At 34.1% G+C, this 13,900-nt stretch overlaps 1 protein-coding gene across 4 annotated transcripts in view; it reads left to right on the top strand.

Moving 5' to 3' along the window:
- The window catches only part of LOC150092978 (cotranscriptional regulator ARB2A homolog), a 216,902-nt gene that overhangs the window by 117,942 nt on the left and 85,060 nt on the right, over positions 1 to 13,900 (top strand). For all 4 annotated transcript variants that reach the window (XM_090413574.1, XM_090413573.1, XM_090413572.1 and 1 more), the window contains exon 9: positions 1,951 to 2,067. In XM_090413574.1, coding sequence (XP_090269700.1) covers positions 1,951 to 2,067 — 117 coding nt within the window. The remainder of the gene's footprint in view (positions 1 to 1,950; positions 2,068 to 13,900) is intronic.

The following is a 13,900-nucleotide window of genomic DNA, read 5'->3' as shown; positions in this document are numbered from 1 at the left end:
TTCTGAAATAAATGAATTAAGTAATGCATATGTTATGTATGAGACATCTGTTCCTTGCTTTCTGCAAACTGCATGTGTGCAGCAAAAATATGTCACCCAGATTTGTAAATGTCATTAATTGCAATTACTAACGTGTGTTTTTCATAAGTTAAAACAGTATAGTACTTCAGTTTTCAAATCTGATGTATTGAATGTGTACAGATGATTAAACAGTCTGTCTGTTATTTTCTTAACACTAAAGGAGCCAGATAAATTTCAAAAACAAAGCAAACACTGCAGTTTATCTCTTGATATTAGAGGCTATGTCAGAGGATGACTACAAATAAACATATACTCCAGATATAAATCTTGCATTCAAGTTTAACTATTTTCTATTTAATCAGATACTTATTATGTATAATTAATATCAAAGTAAAAAAAAAAAAAAAAAACTTTTTAGTGCCATTCATGTATAACATCTATGCACAAACTGAAACTAATTTCAATTAAGCAAGAAACTAACACTCACAGTGATGAAGACATGCTGAAAAAATTGATAAGAATAAAAAACACTTGCATATGCTTTATTAAAAAGCAGAATTTTCAGCATGGTATTAAGCTCCTCCTGTACATTAGATTACAGTAATATAGGCTGTGGATTTAAATCCCAATTTGCTATGGGCATTTGTATAAGTCTTCAGATAATAGTTCATTTTTGCCATCTGGTATGAGCTACTATCTCACTTATTGGAGTCTTTGAAAAATACTCATGTTTTGGAATTTCCAGGTTCTTAACCAGCTTGTACTTACTTAAATGTACTATAGGTCATCAAACTCTCCTAAGTAAGATTGACATAAAAACACATAACTAGTCTTTTAAAATTAAAAAAAAAAAAAAAAAAAAAAAAAAAAAAAATTGTAAGGAAGTCTGCATTATAGCAAATAAATTAAAGTCCTGGCTAAAGCTCCATAGCAACATTATTATTAGACAGTAAATTCAAACTCTTCACATTGATAAGCTATATTCTTTTAGTCTCTGTAAATTTGTTTATGACTAGAGTTGACATATTCTCTGTCTGCCTATAATATGGTGTCTTACAACATGTACAAAATTAAATGGTTGATTGGACTTTTTTAAAGATTCAAGCATACCTAGATTATTTTAGCATACCTAGATTTATTAAGCATACCGTCGTTCTTCCAATTGCGCCTCCGTAGCGCAATTGGAAGAACGACGGTACATTGCGCCCTTCGATTGGAATAGGCCTAAGTTCGATTCTCGTCGCGACGGGAGGAATCTTTATCTGGTCGATTTCAATCGAAGGTGAGTTAGCCGATCTCATATGGAGGTAGCAGGGTTTTTTCTCCCGGAAACTCGGGTTTTTCATCCCGCATACATACAAATCGGCCGATCAGAACACACGCAATTTACAGACAAAAATTACTAGTTGTGGTGGTGTTGGAAGTGGGCGGTAGATGGCGTTGATAGAGATGATTCGTAGTAGAGGTTAGGTGTAGAGAGAATTGTAGATGTCCTCCCACGATGAGTCTTCGGACTCCTTGGAGGTATCAGGAATAATAATAATAATAATAATAATAATAATAATAATAATAATTTATAGGACAAAATATAAGTTTGAATGTGTTTTCAACTGAAGTTCTCACAAATCCAAGTTTTAATAAGTTACTGCCTGAAGCTTTCAGATTTGATTGGCCTCACCTACCCCAAACACTAACAAATCATTTGGAAACATTGTACTTGGATCTTTGCCATGACCTCTGCATGCTACAGCAAATTTACCACATTTTACATAGCATGCATATTTCTGTTTACAGATTTTTGAAGCTGCCAGTGTATCATTTATAAAAATGTTAAATAATTATAATAAAAAGTTTGCTTACATATTGTTGATTTATGTATTGTACCTTTATTTATATATGATAGTAATAAATTTTCAATGTTTCTTGTAGGCTAATTTTTTTCAAAAAGCATTTCAGGATCAGGTTTTTGCAATAGCGCTCACAGATTCTGTACACAGTCTTCGTCATCAAATGGTACCATCATCTTTAATTCAGTGGTTGCAAAAAGTAAGCTTATCTTAATTTTATATATCTTCATTTGTTAGCTTTAGTGGATAGCATCTCTTCTTTGTAACTTATAGGTTGTGGATTTGAATTCTACTGCAATGTGGATGTTTGTATTTACTACCAGACTGTCTATTCTGGTAGTAAATAAATAAGTGTGGCTATCATTGTTGAACCGAAATGGTTTGTGCTGGTAGATTTGAAACGTTTTGTAGTTGGATTGTCAGATAAAAATAAGTGCATGCATGCTTTTTTTGTCTACACACCTTCATAGAGTATTTAGATATCTACATTTTTCGTATACAGAAGTATATGAGAGATGTAAGAAGAAAAAAAAAAGTTTTTTTTTCCAGAAATTGAAATGGATTTGGTTTCTGCTTCTGTTAGATATTCTTGTTTTATTATTACTAGTCAGGGGTATATATATTAGTACTTGAAGTAGAAAAAGCTATTCAAGATACCTGAAATGTAGAAAGGAGTAATTTTATACCTCCATACCTCAGATATGAGGTATAAAAGTTTTATAGTGGCTACACTGCATAATTTAGATGGCATGGTCACAGGTTTGAATTCCAGATGATTAGAGTAGAATGCTTATAGCACCCATCTTTAAAAAGGAAAATAAAATTGAATGTGAGAAGTACAGAGGAATTTCCTTGCTTAGTATTCCAGCAAGATTTATGCAAGCATACTTCAAAAAAGACTAAGAATATGAAAGAAAATCTTGGAGAAGAAAAAGCTGGATTCAGTCCAAATAGATGCTATCAGGATCATATTTTCACTATAAGGCAAATAGTTGAGAAATCATGGAAATACAAAAGGGATCTGTATTTAAGTTGTGTTGATCTGGAAGGAAGCTTCTAAAAATGTGTTGTAAATGTATATTATATCAAGCAGAATGCATAATCTATATTTGAGTTGTAAGTTAGCAGGTAAAATTAAAGGAGATACAAGAAGTTGTTTGATGTAAAATCTGTATGACAAGGGTGCACATTATCTCCACTGTTCTTCATCTTTTATATGAATCACATTATGATGAAAAGTGGCATTAAGCTTGATATGAAAATTACAGATATCCAACTCAGCTCTTTATTATATGCAAATGATTCAGTACTCCTAAACAAATAAAAAAATTTAAAAAAAGTCTGCAGGATGCACTAAGTAAATTGAATAACAGCTATGAAAATCAGCAGTTAATAGACAGGATTATTGAAAACATCAACTATATCCTGAATGAAGAACCTATAGAACAAGTAAAAGATTCCAACTATTTAGGCACAGTTTTCAGTGAAGATGGCAAACTAAATATGAAAATAGTAACAGAATTAGCAATCTGGTATGGTAGGGATTCAACTGAATAAATATATGGAATAATAGAAAAATTAGTCAGAACGCTAAATTAACTATACAAGGCAGTGTTCAAGTCAGTTTTAACTTGCTGATCTGATAGCTGGGTTAGAAATAAGACTTGACTGGAGACCACAGATATGAGAGTTCTGAAAAAACAGGGGGGGGGGGGCAGACTAGTAAGGAAGTGGACAGATAGTATCAATTGCAGAAACCATATTAAAAATGAGCATATTAGGAAGGAACTCGACATTGCTAGCATTCAGGAATTGTGAGCAGAGGTATGGTCACTTAAACAGAATAGAAGAAGAAAGATTAGTAAAACAGGTGTTTTTTGTGATGGCAGGAAAAAGACCCAGAGGCCAACATCTAGGTAGATCGATACAGTAAGAGGTAAAAAATCTTGCAAATCTCACAGTGAATCAAATCAAAGTGAAATATAAGATCTGACATAAGATCAATATTTGGAGTTCTGACAGATAACAGATTAATATAGAAATTGCAAATAGAAGGTTAGTAATGAGAAAACACTAGAAAGTTAGTAAGGAGTAAAAACTTTTGACGTAGTACTATCTTAACATCTTATATATACCTACTTTGGTGTGCTTATCAGATATTTGATCATGATGATGATGATAAAATGGAAGTGCTGAATAAAGTAATGCTCACTATAGCAAACCAGTAAGACCTTGGGAATGGTTCGTTAATGTAGATTTACTATAGTTAACTTCCTTTAATAGTCCAAAACCTAAGGACAAACACTATTTCTGAAGAATACAACTACAATTTCAGACAAATCAGCTTGTGGTAATTTTGTATAACTGACGATTTCGAGTAGAAAGCAGGTACATGTTCAAATTTTTGAATTGCATGCAAAGTGATAGCACTCAACAAGATAATAAGCAAAAGATTGCACCAAGTGAATTGTGTTTGAAGGAAGCTCTTTTCATGAAGAAATAAAGTTGCAAACTTGTATGTATGCAAACTTCTGCTAGCAAAATGCGAGCCATTTGGAAGCACATTCTTCCACATTGTGCAAATGATTTTAGAGGCTTCTCAAATGAAATGGATAATGTTGTTGAGGAAATTGCCAACATCAGGCATGAACTGGCTTTGGATGTTTTTTCTTTTTCGGGCCCCCCCAAAAAAAATAAAAAGGGAAAAAACACTAGAAATTTTTCCAAAAATCTTTTACTAATTAAAATAAATTTTTTTGTATTTATGTTGTGTCCTGTCTTCTATTTCTATACTACTTATGAATTAGTGGTCACATAAGGTGGGAATACCCTATAGTTCTCAGGAATCACGGTCGCTGTGAACGCAAGGTGAATGAGGTAGTGCTCGGGCAGACCGAGCCAGGCCAGAGGAGATCACAGGTATCATGCATTGGCGATCACTGCAGATACTTAGTCATAGGTTGTATGCAATGCATAGTGTCTATTCTCAAATCGTCTACTCAACTCTCCCCCCCAGATTAAATCCTGAGTGCACCACTAGGTAAAAATCTAGTTCATCCTTAGCTTTTGGACTCCAGTATATTGTGCCTAATGGGGTGTGGTAGGGAATTTTATTAGTTTGTTATAGCGGGTGATTGTAATGGTGCTGTCTATAGTAAGAATCATTTGTATTCAAGATGTTTTTTTTTTTTCAGTTTGTTAAAATACTAAATTTTGCAGAACTGTGGTCTGCAAAATTTGTGGTCAGCAGCACAAGGCATGCCCTTGTGCTGCTGCTCTTAATAAATTTATATTTAAATCATGATGAGGAAGAAAACTTGCAAATCCCACAGTGAATCAAAATTTTATTCCTGGCTCTTCATCTCCAACATCATTGCTAAATTATTTAAATGAAGTGAGAATAGTTCATATATTTCACCAATGGTCATGCATGACTTGACTATCCTTATACTAACTTCTGTTATTATATGGGTATTTCCATGGAGTCAGAGGAACCTTCATACACACAATAGCTATCATATCTCTCTTTAAACTCATTCACTGTCAGAACATTCACAAGCGCTTTTTGAAATCCTTTCCACTCATTGACCACTCTCCAATCAAAAATCATAGTCTGCATACTCTTGATAACCACATTCTTACAAAACTTCCAATCTTAAAAAACTCCTTTAGTAACTTCTATGTACCTTCAATCTGAATAGGAAGAATTCCATTGACCTATCACCAGCTTGGTTACTCATCTTTGGATCCTCTTCACTATTTCCTGATTCCCAAGAAACCCAGGTGGCCAAATCTATACACAGTAGTCAAGGTGCAACTAAATCATACCTATATAAAGAGGATAATAACATTCCTATCTTTCCAAGGTTGTATTTTTAAGCATCCAAGTAATCCTTTTACCGTTTTGCCAACTTTTGCAATATGAGTTGCAAAAACTTCGGCTTTCTCTGTCCACCATTACCCTCATATCCCTAGTCTTATCAGTTTCTTGCAATTTAGTACCATCATTGTAACACACAGTTAATCTTTTCATCCCGAAGTGCATAACTTTTCATTTTGCAACATTAAATTGACAATCATTATCCTTCATTCACACTGCCAGTTTAATATTTAGATCATCTGCATGATATCTACATCACTTTTATCAACCCTCGCCTTCTGTAGTTTTGCATCATCAGCAAACAACTGAATATCCTTCCCCTTAAATCATTCCTTATGTCATTAATATATAAATGAGAATAACAGCCCTAGTACAGAGCATTGAGGCATCCCACTAGTCGTTCTCCTAAAACTCCACCTTATATTACTCTCTGGTGTCTGCCTGTCAGCTACCCCTAATCCATGCCACCAGCTTTGTATCCATTCCCATTTGCTCCATCTTTTGTAATAGTTTTCCATGCAGTATTCTATCAAGTGCCTTTGCAAAGTCCGGCAGTATCATAGTATTGCCATTTCCCTTATCTAATTCTGCTGTCATTGTTATAAAATGTGAGTAAATTATTAAGGCTGGACCTGTATTTTTTAAAAGCCATGCTGTTCCCCCCTCCCCTCAGTGTTTTGGTGTGTGTGTGTGTTGTCTTCTCTGTTATTGTTGACATCTCTGATATGTTCTTTCTGTCTTATTTCAAAAAAATTTCAGAGACCACCACTCGGGCCTGGCTTTCGTTTTTCCATACACATCACAACATTGATTGGAATAAGAGCTCCATGCCCTATATTAAAGACAACATAAAGGAATCAACTATGGTCATCTTTTCACAAGGCACACTTAATAGGAATTGAGGATTAATCCTGTGTGATATTTGAAAATCGCTTATCAAATCTCTTATGTGTCAGACTTCAACTTTGCACACTGCTAAACAATAGCTAACTAATGTTCCGTGTGGTTTCAGTCAATTTATATTGTAATAGTTCATACATAATTTGTTTTAGTTATGTTATACACTGGTTTCCATAAATTAAGGAACAAATGTGGAGAAAGAAATTATGAACATAGACAAACTATGAAATTAAATTATACACTCACAAAATAATCCTTCTTTGCCTGTAAACTCAGTGTACTACAAGGAGAACAAATCTTTATATGGTTCCTTTGTCTTCCTCTAAGAAGTAAATCATAGTAACTTGAAATATTCTTCTTTGCTTATTTTTGATTTCTGTTATAAAGGCAATGGCTCTAAATCTCTTCACGTGGTACTGATAAAATTTTGAGTATCCACAGTTATGGTAACTAACTTTAAAGCATTCAAATACAAAGTTTATTAATAATGTATGTACAAATACTTCAATCTGAAACTTACAGATCATCTTCAATATAACTGACAGTTCAAAAAGGTAGAATAGTAACAATGGATTTCAGATATTTTATGGCACTAATATTTTTTTGTATATTTACAAAAGAGAGAGAATGAGTAGGTTATAGTTTGTCTCTTAGCTCATTTAATAAAACTGCAGGTTTGAATCCTACATAAGGTGTGAATGAGCTTGTATAGCTCCTTGAGTTTATAAGGTAAGAAAAGAAAAGAATATATTATTTTAGATCGATTGCATAATTTTTTTTCATGAAAATTAATATGTATTACTGTTTCTTTAAAAAAATATTATAATTAAGCATTAAATAATGTGAATAAAATAAAATACAATCTGAGGGATAATTGGAAAACTGCCACTCTATTATGTTGTAATTTGAAACGTAACAGAACCCAAAACTGTAACTACCTTGTGTAAGTGATAAGTAAATTTGATATTCTGTATTGTACAAGTGATTTTTAGGGAGGTTATATGTAATATCTGTAAAGATTTAGACAATTGATCTAGTTCTTAGTTTGTGTAATAAATTATACAAACTCATAAAAGATTTTTGAAGAATTTTTTTTCCATTTTTTCCTTTATTTATCCTTGGGAAATATTTTATGATGAAGGACGTTCCAGATGTAGATGAAATAGAAGATGAGAAGAAGCAGGTTCAGTGTGTTTGCAGTTGTACTGAAAAAGAATGTTGGACAGCTGCTTGTTTTCTTTTACAAAACCAACAAGAAGTGGAGGTTGATCTCATGAAGGCATGACGGGAGGCGAGTTTCTGCTATTGGCCTCTATGAGCTCACATTTGAATTTGCAGGTGGTTATTTTATGTCTGTTGCATGCTTCATCATGAGCTGAGTATGAAATTGTGGTTCTTGATAGTCTATAAGCCAAATTGCTCTTCTCTGGACAGCATCAGGAATTTTGGGGAGGTTTTATGTGTATGATCTCAAACATGTGAACAGGATGGATGAATTTGTATAGAGTTAGTAGCTGGATGTGTGAATTTAAAATCTTAGAGACTGAGGAAGCTATTGGTATGATGCACTTATGCTAAGAGAGGCTGGAGATAAATGTCAGTCCAAGGAGAAAGAGATCTAATCCTATCTGGTGATTTGAGTGTTATTGATGGTAAGGAAAGGTGAGCTGAGATCTCATATTTGTGAGATAAAGGACATGACTGCATTTTGATGGTATTAAGTGTGGTTAGGTTATTTTCATCCCACTGAAGGATGGTATGGAGATCAGTTTAAGGCATTGATTGTAGATGATTTTGAAGCTTGTGATATCTGAGAAACTGTGGTTTGTTGTAAGAGTAGGATGGAGTGTGTTATTGTTAGCAAAGCTGTGGATAGGATTAGTTGTGATTGAGAGTAGGTTGTTTATGTATAGGAGAAAGGGGGTAGAAAAAAGCCCTGAGGCACTCCTGTATTGGTAATAAAGTTTGGAAGAGAGTGCCATCCACCATGACATGCATTGAATGATGAGAGAAAACTATCCACCCAATTGCAGAGGATTGCAGGTAAACCAGAGGAAGGTAGTTCACCTAGCAAGCCTTAATGCCAAACACAATCAAAAGCTCTGGAAATGGCAAGAGTAACAGCACATTTTCTCTGAACCATTCCATGGCATGAGTCCAGTGGTGGGAGATGCTGGCTAAGAGGTCACCACGCATCTAGATTTAGTTGGTCAAATCCATGCTGGTGGGCATCTACATAGTGCAGAAGTTGACTATTGATAATGTTCTTCACTATTTTGGAGAGAGAATTGAGATGATGGTAATTAGTTGAGAATTTTACCTCAGACTATTAGCCCTCTTTTTTGGGATAGGTTGGATAAATGCTTGCTTCCACGTGTTCGGATATGTGCCAGCTGAATATAGAAGATTGTAGACATGTAAAGGACAGATGTTAGCTCTGGATTACAATGTTTGAATACAATTGGAGAGATGCCTTGGGACCAGAAGACAAATTACTGTCCAAATTTAATATTCTGATGTCTTTTTGCTGGAAAAACCATGTGGTTCAGTATCTGGTATTGCAGGAGGTGATTTGTCTTGGTTATCAATGCAGCAGTTGGAGGGAAAAAATGATGCTAGGAGGTCAGCGTCATCTTCAGATGCAGTAACTTGCCTTCTGGTCTCTTGAAAAAGAGATCAGAAGGCAAGCTTTATGCTGTTGACATTTATGAGATCAGATTTGGATTTGCAGATAGTTGCTTTTCATCCATTGCATGTTTCAGCATAGGCTGAATATGAAACTTGGATTCTTGTTGCTAGCCATCTGTGGTAAGCTGTATTTTTTTTTTTTTTCAACTGCTTTAGTACATCTTTGTTGAAACAGGGCTTGGAAAATGGATGAGAATTTTGGTTGGAATGGGGAAATGTAAGCTTTTGTACCAAAATGAATAATTTATGTAACTCTTTTGGAAGAAGTGTTCATTTCAGAAGAGCGGAAGCAATAGTCAGAACATGGAAAGAAAGAGAAGTTCCAGAAGTCATCTCACTTGGTACCTATGTAGTGCCAAAGGACATGAAGTTGGGAGAACCAGGGTATTGGGAGAGGGGAGGGAGCTATCAGGAATTTGAGTACATAGATGTACAATTTGCATTAGGTCATTGCTTATGGCAAAAACTTCTGCATCATTCTTTCTTTTAATGTTACACAGTGGTCAACATTTCAACACAGTGTTTGACGATGTTTAATCAGAATTCGCAGGATTTTTTGCATCGATTTGTGACTGTAGATGAAACTTGGATCCACCACTACACACCTGAGTCTAAGCAGCAGTCAAATCAGTGGACAATGCCCGGTGAAAGAGCACTGAAAAAAAGCGAAGACCATTTTGTCAGCTGGGAAGATGATGGCCACTGTTTTTTGGGATTCCCAAGGAATTATCATGATAGACTATTTGGAAAAGGGTAAGACAGTAACAGGAGTCTATTATGTGTCATTGGTGGACCGTTTAAAAGAAGAACTGAAGAAAAAACGGGCAAGATTGGCACACAAAAAAGTGCTCTTCCATCAAGACAATGTACCGTCTCACACATCGGCCGTCGCCATAGCAAAATTGCACAAATTGAGGTTTGAATTGGTTCCACATCCACCATATTCTCCAGACTTGGCCCCTTGTGACTTCTTCTTCTTGTTCCCAAACTCAAAAATTTGGCTCAGTTGGAAAAAAATTTCTTCGAATGAAGATGTCATCAAGGCTGTCAATGACTATTTTGCACAATTTGACAAATCCTACTTTTTAGATGGGATGAAAAAATTGGAAACTCGCTGGACCAAATGTGTAGACCTCGATGGAGACTATGTTGAGAAATAAAGGTGGTTTTTTCCAAAAAAAATGTGTTTAACTTATTTTTTTACCAAACTTTTCAAACATCCCTCATATATACTTTTTCTAACTTGTTAGGTTTTAATGGTGACATTACAATATCATTGAAAAAATAAAATGTTTTTAGACTAACTATATTTTGCTGGATTTTGAGCTATTTTCAGAGTATTATCATAATATTTATAAATAGAAAGTACAGTGAAATTTTGAAATTGTAACTGAAACTTAGCAAATGTTTAAATCTTGAGTTCATTCTGGTGTAAACTGTAGTTAGTGTAAGCTGACTGGAGCTCTTACCATAAGCATTTCATGGAGCAATCTTGGGTAACTTGATGCAACCATGCTCGTTGCAGGAACATTTCAGTTCCGAAACTATGTGGAACAATTCTCTCAGATTTATAAGTACTGTATAACTGCTATATTTGCAAATACTGAATTACTGCCAAAGCTACAAGTACAGTATTATCATAAGTATTGTAGCATATGCATTTTTTGTTCTTCAGGCTAGATTTTAGCTTTTCTTTCCTTTGTCAAAAGTAGACTAGTTTGCAGATGCAAAAGTACATTATATGTATATAGAGTGGGTGTATGCATACAGTAATACTGGTTACCATGATGTCTGCATTACCATGATTTTTCTTTTAGAATGCATTACAAAAATCTGTCAAATCTATTTGAATGTGATTTTCCAAGGCATGTAAAAAAATTTTGTTTCAGTTCAAACAAAGTGAAATTCAGTACCATTTATTAAAACAAGAATTCACTTAGCTATAAAGTGTTGTATCCACAAGATGTCATGCCATAAAATAGATATGAAATAGAATATACACTCTGTGTATTTTATCAACCCCAACAAATTTTGATCTACTTTTTTACATATTTATATATTAATTAGATTTGTTTTTGTTTCCATTTACTCAGAGAGAAAGAATAAATCATAAATTTTTCACATCATCTTAAGCCAGATAGCAAAATATGTGTAGGTAGCAACATAGTAAAAAGGAGATGCATAAAATATTCTATACACGTGCATCACAAGGTTACACTCGTAGAGTACATACAGATGTGATAGTTTTGGGATTATAGAACATTTGAACAATTTTTATTATGAAAAATGAACCTTAAGTAATTAACTATAATTTTATGAATGGAATTACTTGCCTAGTTTCGAGGCACTCACAAAAATGGAAAGGTAATACTCTTCTTCTTCTTGAACCTTTTGGTTCTGTCCACTGCTGGACAAAGGTCTCCCCCATGATTTTCCAGACCACTCAGTTTTCTGTCTCTCCCATCCATCTCACTCCTGCAATTTGTTCCAGTTCATCTCTCCACCTTCTTCTCGGTCTTCCTCTTTGTCTTTCTCCATCCATTGGTGTCCACTCTGTTGTTTTCTAGTCCATCCCCATCACTGCATCTGGCAATATGGCCAGCACATCTCCACTTAGCCTGTTTAATGTATTTTACAATATCCAGGACACCTGTTTGAGATTTTATCTCATCAGGTATTTGTCTTCCTATCTCTTAATGTTATTTTTAGCATACTTCTCTCCATGCAATGTTGTGTTGTTCTCAGCTTTTTGTTTAGAGCTTCTGTTAAAGTCCATGTTTCTCCTCCATATGTTAGAACAGAAAGTATGCACTGGTCGAAAGCTTTCCTTTTTTAGACTCATAGGGATGTCACTTCTGAATATGTCTCTCATTTTCCCATAAGCCATCCATCCAAGGTGAATTCTTTGTTCAATCTCTTTTCTTTGGCAATCCAAGGATAACAATTGGTCCAAATATACATATGAAGTAACTTGTTCTAGTTCATGATTTTCAATTTGACAGTTGTATGGTTTATGTATTCATCATTATTTTTGTTTTTTCTCTATTTATTTTTAATCCAATTACTTTGGAGACTTCATTTAGTTAATTTAGCCTTTCTTCCAGAGCTTCAAGATTATCTGCTATTACGACAATATCATCTGCAAATTTCAGATGATGCAGCCTTTCTCCATTTATGTTATTCCTTTTGTTTCCCAATCAAGGCTTCTAAAAACTTCCTCTAGTGCAGCTGTAAATAATTTGGGAGATATGGTGTTGCCTTGCCAGATGCCTTTTTGTATGGGGAACTTTTCACTGTTTTTATATAATTTAATTACAGAAGTTGCATTATTATAAATATGTTTTAGTGTTTCAATATATGGTTTCTCAGTTTCCTGGGTTTCAAGTGCTTTTAGTGTTGCAGATGTTTTAACTGAATCAAATGCTTTTTCATAGTCTGTATAGGCCAGACATAAGGGTTTATTGTATTGATTTTTGATTTTTCAATGAGCTGTCTTAATGTGTGAATATGGTCCAAAGTATTGTAATTCTTTCTAAATCCAGCTTGTTCACAGGATTGCATTTCCTCTAGTTTAGATTTTATTCTATTATTTATAATTTTTGTGGAGACTTTATATATGGTGGGGAGTAGGCTTATAGGTCTGTAGTTTTTAATTTCTTCCTTATTGCCCTTTTTAAAAATTAATATTAGAAGTGTTCCAATTTTTTGAAATTTTTCTCTGTTTTAGGCATTTATTAAAGAGTTTAGTCAGCTGTTTGATGACAAGACTTCCTCCCAGTTTTCTACCATAATTCCATCTTCTCCTGGGGCCTTTCCATTCTTCATTTCCTGCAGTGCCATTTCCACTTCACCTTGTAAGATCTCAGGGGCATCATGTTCTTCCTCACTCGAGTTAATCATAGATGATTCTTGGATGTCTCAGTCTTTGTCTTCATAGAGTTCAGTATAAAAATTCCTGAATTCTTTTGATTATTGCATCTCTATTTTTTATAAGTTCACCATTTTTTCCTCTTACAGCAGCTATTTCCTTTGTTCCAACTGATAATGTTCGTCTTAGTACCTTCATATTACTATTGTTTCTTTAATTTTCCTAGTATTATACGATCTAATTTCATGTTTCATCCTTTTACATATAGTTTTACAAATTTCCACATATTCTATTTTATTGGTGTCATTCAAATCTCTTTTCATATCTCTTCTTTTCTTCATCAGATCTAAGGTTTCCTGTCTTAGTTTTTCCTCTCTTTGGTGCCTTTTTACACCTCCTATTTCTAGTGCACAATTCAAGATAGATTTTGTTAAGATTTCATTAGCATCATCTATAGTAGTAGCTGTGCTTAACTTTTTTAGTTCATTTTTGAGTGATTCTCTATAACAGGTTTTATTGTGGTAGAGGTTTTTAGATTCACTAAATTGGACTTTTTTCTTATGTGCTTATTCCATTCCCATTTTTTGTTGATCCATACTTTTGCCCTTACTAGTCTGTGATCACTTTCTGTATTAAATCTATAAGCACTTTGGTATTATTTATTATATATTCTGTTGGAGAGAATGAAGTCTATTT

This window comes from Typopeltis vanoorti, chromosome 24, assembly GCF_054136105.1.
Source record: "Typopeltis vanoorti isolate ZY-2024b chromosome 24, IOZ_Tvanoo_1.0, whole genome shotgun sequence".
NCBI lineage: Eukaryota > Metazoa > Arthropoda > Arachnida > Uropygi > Thelyphonidae > Typopeltis > Typopeltis vanoorti.
Note: the sequence above shows the minus strand (reverse complement) of the source record. Positions and strands in the feature narration are given on the sequence as shown.